Genomic DNA, 24,004 nt, shown 5'->3' with positions numbered 1-24,004 from the left:
TACTCTGTCAGGTCGAACTCTACGTGGTCCCCCCTGGAAACCATCGTGCCGAATTCCAAGTATATTCATCACGATGGGCTAACAGACCTGCCTTTTCAGGGGGGAAAGGATTGTTATTAATGAGGTCATATAGCCCTATTCTAGCAATATATCCTGTCAGGGCGACTTCCACGTGGTTCCCCTGGAAACCATCGTGTTTAATTCTAGTAGAATTTGTCAGGATGGGCTAACTGATCTGATTTCATCCTCATCAGTCATCTATCACTGGTGGTTTGTCAGTATATACTGATAGCGTAGGCGAAGTAACCATACCATTATCATCTATTAAAAAAAAGACCTGTCTTTTCATGCTCACCTAACCGTTAGGGCAGACGGGGTTACTATTACATTATCATCCATTAAAAAAAAAAACTGTGTGAATATAATTTTTTTATCTGTTGCGTGACTAGCCGGTTCGTCATTTTTACTGACATTTACAGCTGACTTCATAATCAGAATCACATACTCTCGAAAATGGCCGCTTCGGGGGGTAATATTGAATGGTCAACGACTGTAAAACCAATTTTAACGGCTCTTTACGGCCCATTTTTCGACAAAAATGATGTCGTTGAGAATATACAAGCTATTATTAAAAGGTTAGTACAGTCCACTTGTTATGTACCGCATAACATATCTCTTATTGGTTTTGATTTTCAATAGAATAATTTTCTGTTTATCGTTTTTCCGCAGTTTATTTGTCAGTATTTACGAACTGTGCTTATTTGTTCGAAGGATATTTCATATTTTTGAAGAGATTACACCAATTTAAATGACAATACAGAAATAGACTACAGTGACAAAAATTTTAATCAGTGGATACCCTTAGAGATTTTTATTTATACCCTGTTATTGCAGGGTAATTTCTGACTTAGATTTCAATTAACACCAAAATCTTAATTCAAGACTTATTTTAAATTATTTTGTGTATTTTGATTTTGGGATATTGTCATTTGAATCTATTTTTGCGTAGGTATTTAGTACCTATCTATATATTCTAATTGAAACTAAGTAGTTCGTAGGAAAAAAATAATGAAAATTTACCATTTCTAGGAACAATGATAATTATGTGTTGCTGAGTACCAATTGTTAATCTTTATATCAAAATAAAAAAATATATTCTTTATATGCAATTGATATAGTTTCTGATTGTTTCATGTTATGATTCCTGATATTCTTATTAACACATTTTAAGTAGGCTGTCTAATAGCTCTGACAAAACTAAATGTCTAGTAGTAAATTTTGTTCATAAAATAGTAATTTTACCAAACTATTGATATGAAAATATTAGATTTAGAGAAGTAACAACTCAGAATCAAATATATTCTGTGATTAACCCATTCTTTGCCACTGTGTGTTTGAGAACATTTGGTTATTGAGGGTAAAATTTTTATTACACTGATGCATAGTTAAGAGCTTTATGACTACACTAACCAAAGATTAATCTCTGAAGAAGGCTAATTGCCAATTTAGGTACACTACTGTTATTTCGTACCCCCTTTTTTGGCAATATTTGAGTAAAGGCTTTATTTCTGTCATTATCATATTATACATTGGTTGTAAAAAATATACCACCACATATAAACATTAATTTTAAATATTCTTTTAATTTCAGTTCAAAACTGATTTGGATAAATCTTATTTAATCTGAAACGATATACTTACAAATTGGCCCCATAGAAATTTTATCATAATTGGTTCAGTATTTGAGTTTTTAGATCAAAATAATTAGTTTTGTCACAATTGAAGTCAGTTTTTTTGTAGGACACAACAGTTAATTATTGTGTGTTAAACACATAACAATTTTTGATATTTTTTCAGTGAAAGTGAGTTCCAGAACCATGAAGATGTCTATGATCTATTTTACACATGTTTCGCCTGCCTATCTGCACACTTTATCAGCAGCAATGCAAATAATTGTATGTATTATGGATAAGTTCTTATACCAATGTCTTATAATGTATCTTTTAAATTGTTGTTCAAGGTTCTTAACAATTGATAAATTGCTTATATGAACCTGTTTCTTGGTTTACAATTGTGATTTATATTAATTAACTTATGATCAAAACATTCACTATTCACTAAACATGTATAAATTTATAAAAGTACAGCAATAAAAGCATTCATGCATATAATAATTTTATTTATATACAGGTATCTGAATTGCATAATATTATGTAATTATACACATAAGGTGTACTGATTTTAATATCTTTATATATTCTTTTTATTTTGGTTTTATATTTAAAATTATTATTATTATAGTATTATAACATTAACTAGTATTATTAGTATTATAATATTAACTTTTACCCGTGACTTTGGGTGACTAGAATATGTTCACAGACTGGGATAAATATACCAAATTTTATAGTAATTTATTAACCACATAAAAGTAACAAACAAACTTCACATTTATAATATTAGTAAGAATTACTCTTGAGGACAGGAGGAGGAGGAGGTAGAAAGGTTCCTGGGTAACTTTGTACAGGCAAACACAGTGTAGGATGACCCTCCACTAAATGAAATGAAGACCTTAAATGCATTCCAGGGAATCAGTGGATGCTTGTGGCTCGGGACCTTTTCTTATGACAATCTATGGGGAAGGTCTATGTTCAGTGGACTGATAATGGCTTAGATGATGATGATGACTCTTGAGGATTGAGGTGTTAAAACTTTATATGCTCTATTAATAAACTAAATTTAAAAAAGATATGCATATTCATAATAAAAGAAAATGTTACATATTTAACTTATTGATAAAACATTTTAGTACCAAGTGATCAGTTGAGCACAGCTCGTGAAGCTTTCCGGATTATACTCAGCCAAATATTGAAGAAACTGTCTGAAGCTGGATTGAGCTGTGATGATAATTCTACTACATCTGCTCCAAATGTATCAGTCAAGCAGGTAAACTTAACAAACTAATAAAAATGTCAGCCTTTACAAAATCTTACAACTGGTTTTTAAATTTTGTTAATAATAAGTTATTTGACTATGACTAATTGGCTAATTAGTTGAATAAAGGTTCTTTCTTTGTTTCTTTTATTTTAAACTTAAATGTAAGTAGTAAATTGTCAATAGTAATATTTTATAACTATTATGGTACTGCCCATTTGTTATGGAATTTAATCTATCTGAATCTCAAAAATGTAATTGAACCTGGACAACTAGATTTGCAATGATGATTCATTTGTTTTGTTAGATTTGGCACTTTTGGAGTTAACTTTAACTAAAATAATTTTTGCGAGAATGCAATATATTTTTTATTTTTCTAGCTCCTGCTTCCAATTGTGGGACTGTGTGGCATTGATGGAGGGGGCTATCCACAGTCTGACTTAGTAATATTGACTTCTTTGTTGAAAAATGCAAAGTTACCGGCGCATGTTAATGTGCCAGGTTAGTAAAATCTATTTAAGTACTATTTAATACTGTATATATAATATTTCTAATGTTTAAAAATTGGTAGGTGTATTGTTTTTTATTTGTTCTATCATAATTAATAATATTATCTAAATCATCGTGTTTCAACCCTCGAGATTCTTGAGAAGGTCCCATTTGTAATTGAAGGGGGTTGCAATGTATTGAAAAGACCTCGAAAGGGTCATTTAATGTAGCAATGCGCTACTTTACTAATCCGACTACTAATTATTCAAGTGATTCGACTGAGCAATTCATTCTAAATATTTTTGATATTCATAAGTAAATTAAGTAGTATTTTTTTAGTAATTAATTATGAATAAATATTATGTGTATTTGAAAAGAACATAGTGGATAATTTTTTTGGTCGTCATTTGTTGTCGCCTATTGTTTACGTAGTAGTAGTGGATAAAGGGAAAGGACTAATTATTCATTATCATATTAGTATAATCTTGTAGTGACAGAGTCACAAGACCTTTTACGATTTTTTTTTTTACTTTTTGGATTATTCATGGGTCTCAACATAAAAAAGGTTGAGAAACAATAATCAACATTATATAAATATTTTTACTTCAATTTCAATGTATATTTTTAGAAACACAAACAACTAAATCGTCAGTGATACCAAGCCCGATCACATCATTGGCATCACAAACTACCAGTACAGAAAAACAGGCACCGTCGAGTGCACAGCGTCGTTCTGATGCTCTTTTAGAACAATTGACGATACCCCTAAGGAATCCAGTCGCTTCTGTGACGTCATCACAGGCGCAACCCCCGGCGGTACAGTCGCCGGGAAGCAAGGATAGCATTGAAAGCTCCAAGGATGGCACTACACAACAGGCTGCCATTGATATAAAGGTTTGTTGTAAAGTCGACTGAATTAGTTATTAACCCATTCACATCCTAATATTGAAGATGCACTATGGAAGTTTCTAAAATTTGGCATACACTGTGTTTTAACTTCTTACAAAAGATTTTTGTTTTAGTGTGTAACCTATCCATGTACCAAATTTCATTAAATTTAAACGAATTTTTATAAATACATCTAATACTATTACATAATTAGCATTTATATAATAGTATTAGACATATATTTCATTTTGACAAAGACTTGTACAAGTTAGTCAAGGACAATTTTTTTTTACCTTTGTTTTCATACAACACATATATATAAATAATGTACACATATTAATATACATATTATAACATAGTCATTTGTTACTACAATTCAGTATATATTTTTAAGTTTTTTTTTTTCAAATGCAGTAAACAGTGACCAATAAATATAATTCCCTATAGAAATGGATGGCAACAACGTGCGCGTCCCTGCTGATGACCCTCCGCGCCGGCTCCGTCGTGTTGAAGGTGTGTTCCTCGCTGCCCTGTCTGCAGCGCTACCTGAACCGCTGGCAAGCTGCCAAGGACTCAGCTATGGCGCCGCAGTTCAACTCGGATGCGTCACTGTAAGATTCTTATTATGTTTTTTCTTTTTTATAACACAATGAAATGAATTTTACAACACAATAGCCTGGACGAATATATCAATGATAAAGATAAATAGTCATCATTTGTAAAAAATAATGTTATTATATTTTGTTTCACTGTAAATTTTAAATGTTATGTTTTGTAAAACTATTCATATATTGTACCATATAGTTATATTATTAATTTAAAACCTATGATCCACAATGTATTTGTATTTATAATGAATCATGTTGACTCTTGTATTTATTATATTACGAAAAGACAAAACTAGCAATCTTGCCGTGTTATATTATTATTTAAAATGAAGCAACGTAATTTATACAACTTTTTAGTCCGTAATATTTATATTTTTATATATGGCTTGATTATATGGTTCGATGAAGACTACACTTGAAAGATAATAATATATGATGGTTATGGATTCTCAAAATTATAAATTTTTAGAAATTAGTACTATCCATAATTCATTATAAGAATGACTAATATGATAATTCTCTCATCTTTTATGCTAGTTTTTTAGGTTGTTTACATAATTACATTTTAATTATTTTGATTAAAATACTTTGCAATGTATAATCATGTAATCACTAAAGTCCATTATCAGACTTATTTGTACAAATTTTTAATCTATAAGACCTGGGTGAAAGGGGTTGTTAATAATGAGCTCTAGCAGTCCCATTGCTAACAATATATCGTCTATATATATCTATAATCGGGTTTACCTCCATGTGGATCCCTCTGCAAACTATAGTGGTTAATTCCTACTGAATTTATCACAATGAGCATTATACCTGATTTTGTCTTCATGTATCATCCCTTACTGATGTTTCGCCAGCGTATATCATAATAGCATAGGCAAAATTATGACTTTATTATCACTACTCATAAAAAACTACTTGTTAAATCGTAAGAAATAAGCTACCATTGTCGCTTATTGTTCCAGTCTCCACTTCCTAGTCAACGAGGTGCATGTGTGCCGGCTCGCGTTGTCGCTGCCGTGTCTAGAGCCTTTCACGTCGGAACGTATCGCCACGCTCAGTGACGTCAGCACGGCGTGGCTGCTATGCGCCACTGCACAGGTATCAGGATACAAAAATTGCCTATAGACTTTTATATACTGTTGAATTTATTTGGGAAAAACATTTCTATTACCATTTTTATTACATGCATACAATTTCTTTTTTAATTATGATATTTTTTTTTTTTTATAGAATTAAACTTAAATTAATAATTTTTAGTTTTCTTATTGACATATATTTTATTATTATTTAATTTTTACATAATGATTTTTATAGTATACACAAAATAAATCTTAGTTTATTTTCTGTTCCATAAAAGTTCAAATCAATTCATCCCCACCCATTTTACGGTATAGGATCTAATGAAATTATCCCATCAATCGAACACATTTACTGTGAAAAATGCATTAGATCTCTTAAAGAAAAAATCATTACTATGAATAGGAGAAATACTTATTTCGAAAATTTTTGTTATGATAGAATACTATTTTATGTGATGAAACTAATCTGATGTTTTATTTATATTCGCTAGGCGTCCCTCCATCCAAAAGATGAAGAGAGTGAACAACAAACAGCGACACTGGTAGAGAGCGCTCTTAGCCTCTACAATACAGTGGGGGAGACGTTCAAGCAGTCCACGCGAGCTGGCGGTTATGTAAGTTATTATGAAGTAAATTGTGAATCAAAAGTGTAAATGTGTAGTGACTAGAGATGGGCAATCCACCTGGGTGGGTTTAAAGTCTGGTGGGTAAAAACCGGGTGTTTTGGGTTTATTGGGTTTAAACCCCATAAACACCCAAATTTTTGGGTGTTTATGATTTTGTACTTCATCATCGTCATCTCAGCCGCAAGACGTCCACTATACTGGACATAGACAATATTATTATGCAGCCTACAGAATAAAAAACTTTTAATTTGATTTTGAGTTTATTAAGAAAGAGATGAAAGTAAAATGTAAAACTACAGTCAATCACTGTCAGATTCAGAGTTATTACAAGCGATGAATTGTATAGGTTCGATAGGCTCTATTTCGTCTAAACTGTTATGTTCATTTACTTGCTCAATGAAAGCTTCTAAGGTATTTTCTTCATTAAACTGAATGTCCTCGCATTCAGCTTTATGTTTAAGATTCCAGTTATAACAAATGAATGAAATTTTTTCAGTTCTTTCAGTTGTAAGTCGATTTCTTTTGTTATTATGTATGTAGCCTTGGATACTAAAGGAACGCTCAGTGGCTGCCGAAGTACAGGGAGCTGATAGAATACGAATCGCTACTTTGCTTAACTCAGTGGAACCACAAATACCTTTCCACCATATTAGGGGCTCAATGCTATCTAATGAGCTCCATACAAATCCTCTGGCCCAAAAGTTTTCTTTAGCTTTATAACACGCCAAATCTGCCATTACATTTGACAAACTTAAGTGTTGGCTTAAATTGTAGATAAACTCCATACCCTTAAGTTCTTCCTCTTGAGTAAGTTCGACTCCTAGAGTCCTGGGGTCTAGAATATATGCTGCAAAATGTATTGGCCTCATTGCCATATTGCATCTTGAAGATACTGATGTTAGAATCTGCTGTTTGCTTTCTTCGCTCAATGTCGAAATCTCATTTAATGCAAAACGTATCTTAGCTTGTACATCTCTAAATGTAATGTATGTGCGATGCAAACGATTCTGGTCGCTCTTTAAGTAAAATATGCTTTCAGTGACTGGTTCCAAAATACTTATACATTCCCCTGTCTTCGTCCAGAAATCATCACTTAGAATTAAATCTTTAATATCTCTTGAAATTACCACATCTTCTCTAACTGTTAATATTTGCAAAGCTATCTTATTTGCTTTCAAACTTTTTAACGAAGTAACATGACTTCCCCATCTTGTAGCACAAGGCAATTTTAGTGTTTGTGTAGAATCTTCACCCTGCCTTGATTTTATCAACAAGGAACTTAATCGTTGACTCCTTTTAACAGTTTTTATTATATTTATGGCTTGCATAATAAACACAGTTACTTCTTGTATCTTTACAATATCTTGGCACAACAAGTTAAGGATATGTGCACAGCAACCAAGAGGAACAACATGTGGATATTTGAGTTTTGTTAATTCGAATGCCTTTTGTATATTTCTAGCGTTATCGCCAATAAGTACAAGAAACTTATTTGCTCCATACACTTTCATTACTTTTTCAACTTCTTGGCTAAGGTATTCACTAGTGTGAGGATTACTTTCTGTATTCAAACTTTTAACGTATGCAGGTTGAGGTTTTGATATAAGAAAGTTTATTATTCCTTCATTTCTTAAATTAGACCAGCCATCGCACTGAAGGTGTAAGTAACTACAAGCATTTAGTTCCTCATTTAACTCAAAACGCATTTCTCTATATATTTTATCTAAGTATTTTGTCGCTAAAGCTTTACGTGAAGGTATTTTAAATTTTGGTTGCAATTTTTCGAAAAATTGTATCCATAAAGGATGTTGCACCATCGATAATGGCGTCCCTGTTACAAATATAGCTCTCGCTAATTCTGTTTTTATATGATCATCGGTGTCTTGAAACTCAGCATTTATTGTAGTGTTAGCAGACGACGAGGGGCTTATAAAAGAATCATTTGTCTCTATCTCTGACAGTTTTTTTTTTTTTTTTTTTTTTTTTTTTTATAGAACTTAGAATGGCAAACAAGCTGACGGCCCACCTGATGGAAAGTGGTAACCGCCGCCCATAGACACGAGCAGTACCATGGACATAACAGAGTATACTGTTTCGCCCATGATACCCCCCATGCGTTGCCATTCCTGAGGACTCAGGTGTTATTCCTCTGTACCCAGTAAATTCACGCAGTCCAGACATTTTGGTTTTGGACGAGCTATCTTTTATAAGTTTCATAGAGTCTTTTAATGTTTCTGGAGATTTTGGACAAGTGATAAGATGTTGAAGCATTTTGGCAGCATTACTGAATTTGTAGACCTTATTACAAAGCTTGCAAGAAACAGACTTGTTTGGTAAAGTACGGTAGTGCTCCCATATGCGTAAATCTTTAGGTCTCCCCATTGAACCTAAAAAAATGAACGATGATTAGTTGGTCTGACGAAAATTCAACAATAGAGTGCCTATTTTTTTACAATGATTATTTCTTGTTATTTACAATAAATTTATTAAAAAAATAATAAAATAAATACAAAAAGCCTTTGTAAAATTACATCTCCTCGGAGGATTAAACGCAGACGCTAGTTTATTATCGTATTGTTCTGTATTTTTCTCAGCAACTTCTTTAATTCGATTAGGTACTTACGCATATTATGTTAAAAATAAATATCTAGTACACATCTTAGGCTATCCACCATTATTATCCAATGACGACTCTCAGCTAACTATGCACTATCATCCAAAATAAACGTGTATGGAAAATTTTATCCCAGTCGGTTGAGGATTGAGGATAATTGCATCAACATACGAACATACCTACATACTTTTATTTACATAACGCAAGCTAAATAAAAGCTTGTAATAATACATCTAATTTTAAGTTAAAATTGTTAAGTGATCATGATATAATTGTATCATTCAAAAATCCACTTACCTTTAATTATTTCTTGTTAAGTATAAATATTATTTCAAATCTGCTCCCTTAATATGCACTTTTTTACTGCTTTTCCTACCTAACACGTTACCAGGAAGTCACGTTACCAGAGTCAGAGTAATAGTGAACACGTTTGACAGTGATTGTCGTCGCCTCATATTCAGCGTCGACGAATAGGGGAATCCCCAGTCATAATGTATTGCATGCGTGGCGGTCTTACTTCAAATCCATAAACAAAGAGATAATTACAGAACTCGATACTAGATGGCGCTGTTTTTGTTTGAAGAAAGTTTGCGGGCTAAAATACATAGAATTTCATCAATGACTTCCACAAAGAACAACATTTCTGTTTTTTCTAAGTCCGTATCTCTTCCGTATATTTCATAAGATATAAGCTTGGGCTACATTGTTATGCAACGTGATTTTGTCGCTGTCTTGCTAGCAGGGTTGACAGATATACGATTTAAATCGTACTCATACTATTATTTGTCTATTTTTTAATGTACGATCGTAAAGATTATGATCGTAATTCGCACAAAAACATACGACTTTTTGGTTACCTGGCAACATTTTTATTATGAAACGAACATGCTCACATCATCAGTCACATGCAACAATTTATTGGGGATTTCCCCTTCACATCTGGCAGTCCTGCTTGCTAGAATATAGGTAAGTCAGCCACAGTTACTGACGATCGATATTTAAAGGGTATTGTTTTTGTGCTAAATATTTCATAAAAACGTTATTTAATACTTTGTGGATTATTAATTTAGTTGATAATCACTGGAAGTAAAATGGATGCTAATTTGAGAGATCAAGATCTTCGTATAAAACAGTTAATAAAAGAAAATCTACGTAAGTACTCTTTTTATACCTAGGTAGGTAAGGTATAATAAACACAAAAGGTACTTAGATCGCGTGTGTTCGAAGCATTTATTCTAATAAATTTAATTTAAAATTGTAGAAAGAAAAAAATGTCTGCCAAGCCGTAGCCGAAGCCGATCTCCAAATATATTTGGCGATAGTGAGACCCAGTGTCCAGATGATTTACCCAGCGTCGTCGCAACAAAGAAAAAAACGAGGATAAAGTAAAAGAAAATTTACTGAAAGAAGAAACAAACTGTTCTAAATGCTTAATTTATGGAGAAGAGGATAAAAGAAATGAGTATTTCGGACTGTTAGTGGCTCAAGAATTTAAATATATACGGCCATGTGTGCGAACGAGGTGTTATGAAGAAATTTTAAAGTATCTACGGGAAGCAAAAGGCCAACATGTTGATCAACTGCAACATGAAAACACTGAAAATTAATTACTTTCATTTTATTATATATAGATTTTTAAAATTTCCTGAAATATTATTAGTTAACGTTTTATTTAATATTGTAGAATTGATCAATACAATTTATAAAAATAATTTATTGGTATTACTTACATATTTTCAAAAAAATACGTAAAAACCTATTTTTTTGGGTGATTATGGGAGTTTATGGGTGTTTATTGGGTTTTTACCAAAGCACCGGGTTTAAACCCGGTGCTTTGCCCATCTGTAGTAGTGACCTTTTTTACCAATTTGAAAAAGAAGAAGGTTCTCAGTCTATTTGCTTTTTTTGTCAACTCTGTCAGCTGTAAACTGATTTGGAAAATCCTTTTTTTTTGTATCTGAAAGGATATACTTACAGATTGATCCCATAGAAATTTTACGAAGTCAGTTCAGTTGTTTACTTTTTTAAATTTAGGTATTTTTCTTTTTTGTGGAACACAGTTACTGTTGAATATCTTTATAGTATATATTATTTTTTAATTAACAATTTCGTTAATAAATACTGTTAAAAACAAATTAACCTTTTTTTTTAAAGTTCATTGTTAGAATGTAAAATTTTTGCCACACAAAAAACAAATTACAGAAAAATAACATGTCTATTTTTGATCAGGTATACCAAAACCATTTGATGATTGGCGGCTGGGTGCTACTGTGCGGGCTGCACCACGCATTAGCCGGCGCGCCTTGTCCTACTGCCGCGCCGGGTAAAAGCCCCGCCAAAACGCCCTCCAGACCTTACAACTTGACCAAAATGTATGATATAGTTTAAAATGCTGTTTGTTTTGCACAAAGCTTTTTTGATACATAGATTTTAAGATTCGTCCACGCTTAAATAAACTATAGGGAATCTAATAAAACTTAAACTATCAAATAGCAAATCATATGTTTTCATAATCTGCTGTTATTTGATTTTTGTTTTAACGTAGATTTATAGTTGACTAGCTTGATCTGTTACCACATATATGTAACTGCGATATGTTCACTAATGAGGATAAAAAGTAACCTATGTCCTCTATCCTATATACTGTGTGTATACCAAATTATTTATGAATATGTTGCATATAAATCTATCACTAAAAACTGCATCTGCTTCACATTTTGCTTACGAATTTTTCTAATACATTTTTGCTGTCCAAATCCAAATTTTTAGTGATAGAATAATAATAAAATTATTGCATTATTAATAGGCATGGGTAATATGGTCACTGATCCGATATTTATACATTGGGTTCCTCTAGATATTGATGGCGGAAAAGGTCATCACCCAATTCAATATCGCCCATATTGGTCCGTTATCTATTTTCCAGTATGTTAAAAGTGTGTTATTTAATATTATTATTTTAATAACAGGCTTTTAACATATTTATTATTGGATGTTTAACTGTAAAACACACTTTGGTAAGTTAAAGCATGAATGCTCTTAAACCGTAAAGACGCTAAAAGCTAGTAAACCTTCTCACATGTATAATGTTAGTAACTATTGTATTATAATTCGTCGCAGGCAACAAGGATTAGGCGTAGTGTGGGTGGCGCTTGGCGGGCGTTGCCTGGCGTGGACGGGCGCGTTGCTAGCGGACGCTCGCCTCGAAGCGCTCAGCTGCGGACCTGCAACTTCCGCCTCCGCTACTAGCACCGGCAGCGCCGCCGCTGGCCAGCCTGCGCCGCTGCTCATACTAGCGCAACATTCTGCGCACCAGCGCGAGCTGCGACTCGCTTCCGCCGCGCCACTACATCAGGTGAGTTTACTTTTGAAATAAATTTTAATAAATCAATATTGAAATTGAGACGTTTTAAACTCTCAAATTGCAGTACTAACGATATAATGGTTCCGTATTGCTCTAATATATGCATATTAGTATAACTTGTCAATGCAAACTATTTTTTTTTATGGATGATAATGAATTGGTAACCCTGCCTGTGCTAACGGTATACGCTGGCGGGACACCAATGAGGGATGATAGGTGAGGATGAAAAATCAGATCAGTTAGCCCATCGTGATGAATACATCTGGAATTCAGCACGCTGGTTTCCAGGGGGAACCACATAGAGGTCGACCTGACAAGGCATATTGCTAGCAATAGGACTGGTAGTCTGCATTACTAACAAATATAAAATTGTTATTGGCAATAGATTGGATTGATGTTGGTGTGAGATTCAAAAGTTGACCCACAGGTATATACTGACACGGTACCTTGTAATAAACATTAGCTACTGTTTCTATGTATAGATATTTTATGTGGATTTACATATTATTGTAATCAGATTATATTAAAGTAATTAAGTATTGTGTATAATATTTTTGTTATATTTGCCAGTTATTGGTGGCACTAGGTGTGGTCTGCTACCGTAAGGCTACGAATTTGAAACGCGCGGTGGTACAAAAGCAGCACCAGGACGCCGACCCTGACCGGTCAGATTCAACTGTTTACTTCCAAGATATGATAATGTGCTCTGAAGACTCTGAGACTGATGATGGTGTGTAATTCCTTTATTTATTACTTTGTTCACCTAAAATTAATCTCATATATTATATATATTTAATATAAAATATTCTCTTTCTTTAACCTTATATTTCTAACTAATCAATGGACATCAGTAGTTTTTAAGTGACAAACCAATGTCTATAAGGATATGCACCGTTTAATGTTTAAATATTACCACAAAGAAATGCTAAATTTACATATAAACGTAAATGCCAACTAGAATTTTATTTTTAACCCATAATTAGCAGTATTAAGTGTGTTAAATTGTCCCTAGAAGACAGCGAACCCTTGTTCGGACTGTGGTTCGAGTCGACTCTGGTGGCGCCTGAGGCTACAGAGGGCAGTACAGCCGCTCGCGGGGGCAACGACGCAAACGACGCCTGCGACACGCCTGCACGCTCGCAACAGGCCATCGTGCCTGACAAGGCCGAACCCTACTCGGTCAGTATGCGTGCAGATACTACACATAAGGGTATTCGTAATTTTTGGGTTCACAAAGTGTGACAATGTTGCAATTATCTGTCATTTTCAAAAATTATTGTGGAATTTTCAACATTTCTGACTGATTATTTAAAAAGTAAGTTCTGGCTTCAAACTAAAATGTGTATTTTTCGAGCTGTCACTGAAAATAATTGCGACATTACCATACTTTGTTATGAACGCTCTTAAATTCGTAGTTCATACAGCTTGTACAGTCTAGTTCTGTTCCATCCACAATCAATCTCGAAGTATTTCTACTTAGCAGATCGAATTTGGGTTAAATCTGGTCTTAGAGATTAAATCACCACAGAATAAACTGTGTAACTCGAGCATTGAATGTTTTTGCATTCAGAATAATTATAATTAATTAAAGTTTTTACTAAAACAACTGTTTTATTCGTGGCAAATTTTCATACAGTACATCACACTAGCGACAGAAGTATTCATCCTCTTAACGGACGAGATCATAAGTGAAGGCTCGGAACGACTGGGACAATCGGCACTGCAACTCCACGACGCACACCAAGCGCTTCTCGCTGCGTTAGCCAAAGATCTAGATCGAGAGACGGCACGCACTGATACAGGTAATCAGGAATTTTTAAGGCAGTATTGATGAGACAGTACAGACTCAGAATAGACTTATATGATAACAGTAGCAGCGCAACACTGACCTTTCTCTAGTTTAGTCAATTACTAATATACACAAGTACATAATGGATATGCAATTTGTAAACCTGCAGTAGTAAATATGTTAAGACTGGGGAAGAATTTTGATAGTAATAAGGTTAATTCTCAGTGACTTCATCACGGTGTTTCAACTACTTTGTATGTATGCTCACCGATTACCACTCACGAGCACCACGCCAGTGAATACCGATAGAGTTGACAGTGTTGCCATTATATTTTTATTTCTTTTTATGTTAGTTTATATGTTTTGTTTTTTTTTTTTTTGTTTTGTTGCTTTTTTATTTTCATTCTTTTATCTCTTATACTGTGTATTATGTGTATGTTTTTTTATTGTAATTTGTGTGCTGTATGTAATGTAAATAAATTATTTATCTATCTTAAAAATGTCCATAGTACTGTTCTGGTGATATGTAACACAGGTTCTTCATAACCTACTGCAAGCACCAGTCTCTCACAAAATTGGTCTTACATATCTAATTGTACCTCACGTTGTCACTTTATACTATCTTTTGTGAAGAGAAAATAAACCATTCATTTATTCATTCTTTATTAGTGATGGTTACCATTTTCCATAGGGTGGGCCCTCAGTTTGTTTGACATTCTAAGTTGCATAAAAAAATATGTTTCAGGCACGATATCGACGTGCTTCGGCGCGCGGCTGGGCGCGCTGTACGCGTCGTTCAGCTCGGCGCTGGTGCGCTACCTGCACAACCTCACGGGCGCGCCCGCCTTCGCCGCGCTGCAGCCCGCGCTGCACCACCAGCTGATCGCAGCCGCCGCCACCGCCGGGCCCGACCGCACCAACATCACCCCGCTACAGGTCACTAGCGTATTCAACTCTTCTATGCATGCTTATTGTTCCATTCATTTATAATACATCGTTGTATTATACTAGTCATTCTACTTTGAATTTATCTACTTACTACCGATCCGTGTCGACATTGCAGAGATAGATAGATTAGTTTTTTTATATTAGCTTTAACCTCTGATTGCGTATTTTGTTCCGCTTTATTTTCGCACATCGCCTTGACAACAAATACCAGTGCAAGTATTTAGCTATCTAGCAAGATTTTGAGAAACCATATCAGTCTACCAAAACAAAAATCGCGGTATAACAACGTAAATAAACATAGAATATGCGAGCACGTCGTAATTGCGGGATGCGTAAATTTAAACTAGTATATACTGCACGCGGATATCGCGAGATGCGTAAAATTAAACTAGTAGATACTGCATGCGGATGTCGCAGATGCCCGGTCAGAGGGTTAATAGGCAAATTTTTGATACCTTGAGTTACATTATTGAAATGATCATTGGGATCTGTAATTTTTTTTTTTAATTATATATAGCCTGTTCTTATTTTTATATATTTTATAGTTATTCACTGTAACATTGTATGTTAGTTATGATTAATTTTTGTAAACGTTTGAGTAGTTTTGAGTTTATCCATTACAATCAAACAAACATAATAAGAAAAAATAATACAAAATTACTTATAATTATTTTGAATCTTTTGTAAATAGGTTGGTCCCCGCGTAGTGAAGCTGCTCGGAGGTATGGTACTGAGCAAGTCGGCTGCCGAACGCGAGAACAGTATCCTCGCCATGTGGCATAAGATCGTAAACACGTTACAAGAGTGCGCGCTGCAAGGGCAGCCCTCGCAAGATCACGATTATGAAGGTATACTACTTTATTTTAGTGTTGCCAGATAATCGTTTATTATAACAATAATTATTCGATTGGACCACAAATTATATAATATATATGCATAGGTTGGATAATCGAAAATACTATATAATCGATTATAATTACATAGCAAATATACACATGGCAGACATAACACCTAAAGGTGTTTTCTAGTAGTTAATCATGGGTCAAACAGAGATGTTTGGTGGGTGGCTTATATAATAAAGGGTTGAATGTGAATATAAATGTGAGAAGGACTTATTTTCCGCGCTTTGCCTCTCATAATAAAGAAGAGCAGAAGCTTATATTTATATTATAAGCTATATAATTCTTATTGAGAGTTGAAATTATAAGACTTTTAGTATACATATCAATATCATTAGTAAATGTTTGTCTGTTGTTACAGATTTAAATGTGGAGCACGCTCAGTTGCTAGTGTATTTGTTTCATTCTCTGACCCTCATGCAAAAAAAATCAGTTTTGCTGATGACATCCAACGCCATTATTAAGGTTTGTATTTGTTTAATGTATCACTTATACCACCTCTTTTTCTCTGAGAAAAATTTAAATCCTAATGTATTGTTTTTTATATTACTATATGGTATATTTTTGAAAGTTAATAACCAATTTTAATTACAAATAACCTTGGTTTACCTTATGTTGTTCTCATATTAGGTATATCATTATTGAAGTTGGATATTTAGAAAAATACTAAGGGTAATATAATGGACATTTAAATTGTTTGTTATTAGGTAGTGGAAACTCTGGCGATAAGCGACAGGAAACGAGCCATGAATCTCGCTCCTCACCAGCTCATGCTAACCACTAGACTCATGCTTCTATTAGAATATCTAATGAGACATCTCTATGACGCTCCACAAACGTTACTACAGCAGGTAACTTTTATATATTCTCGTATATATCATATTATCATCTTTAGTGTTACAGAGTTCTAATTTCCATTGTATTACAGATCGAATGGAACCTTGTCATAGCTCCAGGACTCGCACAGCCATCCTCCGAGTCCGCTACGAACGGCGCTAAAACGACTACTGATAATGGTCTCCTAAAATCGCGCATCTACTGCGATGTACCCTATATTGAACAAGCTTACAGGCGTCTCTCACAAGACGAAACTTCGATGAGACCTAAGTTCTATGCATTGACCAGTGCCGATATTAATAATCAGGTATTTATTGTTCTATTATGTATTTAGCATTTACAGATGTATATTATTATGTAGTTCTAGTGACATACTGTAAGTTGCCACTGTTTGTTTATCCACTGAAAGAACAAATATTTCGATGTTGCCCCTTATCTAAGTTTTCTAGATTGTGCTCTCAGATATTTGTTTATTTTTTTTTACTGTGCCACTTTTACTGAAGCAGGAGCGGCAGCTGACCTTTCCTGTTTCACACAGGTTAAAAGGTCTTTGGTTTCACACACTTTTTTCTGTGGAAATTTTTTAATGCAATTTTTTCTCTTTTCCATGCTATTTTTCAAACATTTTCTTTTATACAAACCTTGCCCTGGACATTACAAATACAACGAAAAAGAATAAACCAAATAATTGCAGCCGCTTTAAAGTGATATACGTACATACATTCGACAATTCATTTGTTTTTGTATTTGTATAGATTATGATAAATATTTTCATAGCTATTAATTTAAATAGTGAAATATTTGCAATAGGAAAACCCAAAGTTCGATGGTCTAGCATGCAACTTCGTGCTGGGCACGCCCCACAAGCTCAAGTACCCACTGCTGTTGGACGCGTTACTCGCGCTACTCAACTCGGCGTGTGTGTGCGACAACCAGCAGTACCATAACTCGCCTGCAGCGCTGGCGGCCGCTCACTATTGCTTCCAAACCGCTTGGAGGTCAGTTGAGTCTGTTTTTCTATTCTAAATTTGTGTCCTGGATGTTAATATAGTATATATATATATATATATATATATATATATATATATATTGAAATTTGGGTGTAAAAGTTACTTTTATAGATAAGTAAAGCAAAAACTAATGTAACTTTATAGCTGTAAAGTAACAATGTATGTAGTATGGAACACTCATAATTTTTTATGCAACTTTAAATAGGAAATAAGCTAAAGACGAAAGCTATAAACTATTATTATTACTATACTATGTAAGGTATTGTACAGATGGATATAGGAAATAAAAATTAAAACTAAAATATTGTTACACCATTACACATTACAACTTATAGAAATTCTTCTAGTAAACTGTGTAATTATTTTCTAGGCTTGTAATAAGCATGCCGCCGGCGACCCCGCATATGGACAAGCTCCAAACGGGCACGTCTGCTGAGCTCACGTCGCTGCTTCCGCTATACGCAGTTGTATGGGCGCCACGAGCTGATAACAAGAAGGTTTTCAACCCCTGGCTCAAGGATGCCCTTGTTAAACAGGGCATGTACACACATGTAAGTAGAATTGAACCTTATGTACTTTCAAATATGGTTTGATTTTAGATATATTGTATTTAAAATTCATAGGACCTTTCTGTTTTCTCAAAAGAAACTCATCTCAAACAAGTATAAAATATCCAATCCCATGCAAGGAAAAAAAAACATGAAGTAATGAACGTTTATTACCTTCTCGTTCTCTATTATACATATTCATGCTTAAACATATTTACAAACTGATTTTTTTACCATTTATCTAGAAGGTTAAGTTTGAAAAAAAAAATTTATAGCTGCATATAAAAAGGTAGCATTGTGTTCAATATGATTAGGTTTCTTTTTTCAACTTAGAATAATAAACAAGCTGATGGCCCACCTAATGAAAATAGTAACAGTCGTCTATACATGAGCATTATAATGGAAATATTGTACATCAAACATGGCATTAAAAAAAAGCCAAAGGTAAATACTTATAATTTGCAATATTATTTGAATAGATTGTGTGCTAAGAAGTTTAGAAGACCTAGGACACTTTTTTTCTTTCATGTTTCCTTATTAATTTGTGTATTTACAGTATGCAGAAAATTTGCTGTCTGGAGTGAGCGCATCTTGCGATAACATCAAGTACACGGCGTGGCTTGCATCAGAAACAATAAAACACCTGAAACAAAACATCTTGCGTAAGTAAAAAAATAATATAGCTATATTATTACTAAACCAATTACCTTAACATCTTTATGAGAGTTTACATACAATATTAGTAGAAATTTTATGATATTTATATATTATAACATTTGTTTTGCAGCGACCGGTTTGCCGTCTCTGTTAGATGTTATTTCGTGCGATTCGGCGTTAGTGAGACTCAAAGTGTGCCTCACTGACTCGGCGTCGGTGACAGAGGCGCATCAGTTCATGCCCGACCTACTTGAATTACTGGAGACTATTTTCGACTGTTGTCGGTATGTTTACAATTATATAACATTTGTACATTATAGCACCATCCTGAACTATGTCATGTTTTTTTTTTGTGTTCGTAATTCTGTACAAAAAGAAACCCTAACCAGAAGGAGACTTTGTCCAAATTCGTTTGCTTGGATACTTCTGTACCATTCGTGTTTCAACCGTAAAGCAGTTGTGTTTACATGGCTGTGTTTCGGTTTGAAGGGTGGGGTATTGCCTTGAATTTACAGGATACAGAGGAATTACACCCGAGTTCTTAGGAATGGCAACGCATGGGGGGTATCATGGGCGAAACAGTATACTCTATTATATCCATGGTACTGCTCATGTCTATAGGCGACAGTTACCACTTTCCAACAGGTGGGTCATCAGCTTGTTTGCCATTCTAAGTTATATAAAAAAAAAAACAAAGCTGCCTAATGCGTCTTGGAAGTTGCGAAGTTTATTTATATTGTAATCACTCAATAGGAAAATACAGAACAAATAATGGATAGACAAGAATGATTGGTGGAATGGTCTTTAATAGTTTAGTCTTTAATAGTTTGTGAATTTTAATGTAGTAATGATCTAGATGAAAAAAAAAATTGGCAAAGTATTTGAAATAAAGCTTAGAATACAATAAATAAGTGATCTATCATTATTATTAAGATTAAGGATGATTTAGGAGACTTGATATAGAGGAGATTAGTTGCAACAACTAAAATTGACGAGTTTCGGTTCTGCAGTGCTAGCGACTAGTTAATTTGGTTTGGGGCTATTCATACCAAGCACTTATCAGTTTTATAGTATGTAGTACATTTTGATTAACTTGAAATTATTTTCTTCTATATTAACTCCCCTATAATACAATTAATTTTAATCACTTTTTTTTTTTAATATAACTTAGAATGCCAAACAAGCTGACGGCCCACCTGATAGAAAGTCGTAACCGTCGCCTATAGACATTAGCAGTACCATGGACATAACAGAGTATACTGTTTCGCCCATGATACCCCCCATGCGTTGCCATTCCTGAGGTCTCAGGTGTTATTCCTCTGTACTCAGTAAATTCACGTTTCAAATATCTCCCTTCCTATCTTTTCCCATGACTACACAGCGTGAGCGCACAAATGGAACTGGAAGGCGTGATGGAGTCGTGGAGCGGCTCGGGGAGTGCGGGGAGCGTGGAAGTCGGTACGAGTGCTGCAGACGCGGCAGTACGCGCCGCGCGGCTACAGGTTCGACATTGAAATAATTGTTACTTTTTATACATTATCCACCTAGTGGAATTATTTGTTATTATTTACAATTATTTCACATGTGAAATGTAAAAATAGTGATTATACTCATAATGACATAATATCACACTTTCTACTGTTTACAATAAAAATGAATTATGGATTTTATGATTAACGTGCTAGATTCTATTTGCTCTGTTTATACAACCCAATCGGCCATCATAAACACTCAATTAACTGTTATATCATATTAGTGATAATGCAGCATTAATCTGTGATTTATCACTTATTATTCTTTGTAGCGGTTTATATGAACTAAAGTAGCAGATGCGTTTATTATTTTGCATTTCTTATGAAATTTCACATTCTAATTGCTTGTGCGTACCGCAGGTGATGGGTTCGGCGGCGGCTGCAGGTGGTTCACTGCCGGCGTTGGGCACTTGGCTGCGTGCTAATCTGCCAGCGCCTGCGGCTGCAGCGCTCGACCGTCTCGCTTCCCCGCCGCCGTTAGCCTGCATCAACTTGGTAAGACCTAAATTATGTTTTGACACAATTAGCTCTATAGAAATAACATGGAGATAGGTGATACAGGCACTCCAATTCTAAGCCACATAAAAGTAAATGTGTTATATATTTTTTTACACAAAGATTGTGATATTATATCATCATCATCATTATTATTTCAGCCATTATCTGTCAACTGCTGGGTATAGGCCTACCCCATAGACTGCCATAAGGAACAGACTCCCTGACTCACTCATGAGACTCCCTGCAATGCATATATACACTCTCTCAGTGATATTATATACAAAATAAAATTTAAAAAATACTCCAATTATGTGATGTTACTATAGGCTGTATTATATAAAATGTGTCAATTAGTGGCTTTATATGTATGAAACAAATATCTGTATGTTAAACTTATTTGTATGTGTTACTCTGCTTCTTGTTGTTGCTCATGTGTTACTATTGTTGTATACATAATTACATATATTCATGCTATCTGAGTGCTCAAGACTTATTCTTTTTACATCCTACCTTTATTAATTTACTTTTATAACACATCTCAAACGTATAAGCGGTTCCTGGAACTCTTGATATGTCTCGCCTTCTTCTACAAACATGCAAATATTCCTATTTATGATATATTAAACTGTATTTTACTTTAAACCTTTAGAGGAAACAGTAAAGAATAATCTATCTTTTTTCTTAGGCATTCTACGCATCACATATCATACCATCAGAGAGCGCAGTACTGAACTTGGTGTCTTCACACTGCGAACTTATAAGTGCGAACACGAAGTACTCGATCGGTCCCTCGCTGATGATGCTCGCGTACTCCGCCGCGAAGCTACTCGACATTGGCGCTTCTAAGTTGGCCGACAACCCTGATCTTACAAAGAAGACTCTCGACTTAGTAGTGCCCGCACTGGTAAGATATTAGTTTTATTATTCAAAAACAATGATGTTATATCCGATACAAATCTGTGTAGCGAATGTGACAATTATAAGCTAGTCTCCTCCGCTAATAAGGATAGACCCATTCCCAGAAATGTATTATTAATAGGATAAATTATAATAATAGGTATTTGGACGTATATTCTACTAGTGGCACACTCATGCTTTGTATGATTGCTGATTATACACAAACCTTCCCAATAACGGTGAAACTTGTATCAAAATCTATTATGATATTTAGAAAAAGCAAGCGGAGAACCAGGGAAATTTTTAATTGAAGCAACTTTTTTACACTATTTTTTTTATAAAACTATAAATGGCAAACAAGTTGACAGTCCATGTGACGGAAAGTGGAAATTGTTGCCTATAGACATGAGCGGTGTGTTCGTTCTCCCTTCATGTGCTGCCATTTTTTTGTATTAAAATGTTATGCCTCTGTACCCTGTAATTTAAACCGGAAACCACAGCCATGCAAACACAACTGATTTATGGCAAAAACACAAATGAAGTATAGAGGTACCCAAGCAAACGACTTGCACAAAGTTTCCCTTGAATTAAATAATTCAATATTATTTTAGAATTTTATTTAAAGAAGATATTATTCTAAGGTATTTTTTTGTATTTCAACAGACGGACGGTAGACTGGAGTTTATGTCGGAGCCTTTAACGTCAACTCTGAACACACTGGTGCCGGTGCCACAGAAATCGGAACAGTTGATCCATGAGCACATCCTAAAGACGACATACACAGTGCTTGTGGACCATTTGCAGCCGTCTACCGAGAAAACATTGAGGCATATGGTAAGAAATAAATATATGCACCATGAAAATAATATTTATTATCTTACATATTAATCATCTTCCTACTTTTAACCCAATTATTATTTCGGATCGGCGTAATATGTTTTTATCCATATTACAAAAAGATTTAGCTTTTAGTTTTACGACTGGCTGTCTGCCTGATGTCAATCCCCTTGGGAAATGCATTTGTTGGTGGTAAAGGAACGTTGGAAATGCGTAAAGGAAATTGGTAAATGAGAGGAATAAGGAACTTATGTGGGAAAGGAAGGGGGGAGGGGACACTGCAGTTGCGGAAAGAACTTTAAAATCTTATATATTATTATATAAAAAATTATGAATATCTCATAATGGTATTTAACTATTAAAAGTATAACAATGGCCTATGAATTGGATGGTTTGACATAATTTGACATAACTCTTGCTATTATAAATTTTACATATAAACAGATACTAATTCTTACTTGTTTACAAACAGGTAAAGTACTGGGAGAAAATCCTAGACAGACAACCAGGCCGACTGGCCTACGAGGCTGTTTTTACAGACAATTCTGCATATTCTCTCGGCAAGATACTACTATCGGCGCCAAACGCACGCAACCCGTACACTGAAAAAGTTATCAAGTAAGTATAATATTAGTTATTATATTTTCATAAATGATACATTATATAAAGGGATTTTAATGTTTAACTATATAAAATCTATGTAGATAAGTAAGATAATGTACATATTTTGAAAACTAAAACATTCTTTTAACAATTTGTCAAACCTATTTTATAATATTTAAAATAACAAACAGACTTTCGTGCCTCTACTCAAACTGTTTATAATTACTCTTCTCCATCCAAAGGTTGTAAAGAGGTTGCTCTTAGCGATAATACCGCCCATTATTTTCTCAGTGTATTTTTTTTCTTGTAATTGTTTGTATTTATAATAAGTTTACTATTGC

At 34.1% G+C, this 24,004-nt stretch overlaps 2 protein-coding genes across 2 annotated transcripts in view; one reads left to right on the top strand and one right to left on the bottom strand.

Annotated features, from left to right (window-relative positions):
* The first annotated feature begins 477 nt into the window (after positions 1-477).
* LOC113510966 (protein purity of essence) overlaps positions 478-24,004 on the top strand; it is a 66,514-nt gene continuing 42,987 nt past the window's right edge. Inside the window, exons 1-27 of the mRNA XM_052898649.1 lie at positions 478-635; positions 1,858-1,955; positions 2,810-2,946; positions 3,315-3,435; positions 4,052-4,317; positions 4,759-4,922; positions 5,888-6,023; positions 6,496-6,618; positions 11,474-11,616; positions 12,365-12,599; positions 13,179-13,338; positions 13,624-13,787; positions 14,245-14,410; positions 15,143-15,333; positions 16,037-16,193; positions 16,606-16,709; positions 16,952-17,095; positions 17,173-17,388; positions 17,892-18,079; positions 18,462-18,642; positions 19,196-19,301; positions 19,427-19,580; positions 20,678-20,798; positions 21,189-21,323; positions 22,012-22,230; positions 22,887-23,057; positions 23,533-23,678. Coding sequence (XP_052754609.1) covers positions 514-635; positions 1,858-1,955; positions 2,810-2,946; positions 3,315-3,435; positions 4,052-4,317; positions 4,759-4,922; positions 5,888-6,023; positions 6,496-6,618; positions 11,474-11,616; positions 12,365-12,599; positions 13,179-13,338; positions 13,624-13,787; positions 14,245-14,410; positions 15,143-15,333; positions 16,037-16,193; positions 16,606-16,709; positions 16,952-17,095; positions 17,173-17,388; positions 17,892-18,079; positions 18,462-18,642; positions 19,196-19,301; positions 19,427-19,580; positions 20,678-20,798; positions 21,189-21,323; positions 22,012-22,230; positions 22,887-23,057; positions 23,533-23,678 — 4,268 coding nt within the window. The 5' untranslated portion in view covers positions 478-513. The remainder of the gene's footprint in view (positions 636-1,857; positions 1,956-2,809; positions 2,947-3,314; positions 3,436-4,051; positions 4,318-4,758; positions 4,923-5,887; positions 6,024-6,495; positions 6,619-11,473; positions 11,617-12,364; positions 12,600-13,178; positions 13,339-13,623; positions 13,788-14,244; positions 14,411-15,142; positions 15,334-16,036; positions 16,194-16,605; positions 16,710-16,951; positions 17,096-17,172; positions 17,389-17,891; positions 18,080-18,461; positions 18,643-19,195; positions 19,302-19,426; positions 19,581-20,677; positions 20,799-21,188; positions 21,324-22,011; positions 22,231-22,886; positions 23,058-23,532; positions 23,679-24,004) is intronic.
* On the bottom strand, positions 6,676-10,529 carry LOC128201501 (uncharacterized). The gene is made up of 2 exons (XM_052898678.1): positions 9,542-10,529; positions 6,676-9,017 (listed from the first exon to the last, which is right to left on the bottom strand). Exon 2 carries the CDS (start codon positions 8,445-8,447, stop codon positions 6,930-6,932), a length of 1,518 nt encoding a protein of 505 aa, XP_052754638.1. The 5' UTR covers positions 8,448-9,017; positions 9,542-10,529; the 3' UTR covers positions 6,676-6,929.

This window comes from Galleria mellonella, unplaced genomic scaffold (assembly GCF_026898425.1).
Source record: "Galleria mellonella isolate WM207_F2 unplaced genomic scaffold, CSIRO_AGI_GalMel_v1 utg515, whole genome shotgun sequence".
NCBI classification, from domain to species: Eukaryota; Metazoa; Arthropoda; class Insecta; order Lepidoptera; family Pyralidae; genus Galleria; species Galleria mellonella.
This window is presented reverse-complemented; position numbering and strand designations above follow the sequence as displayed.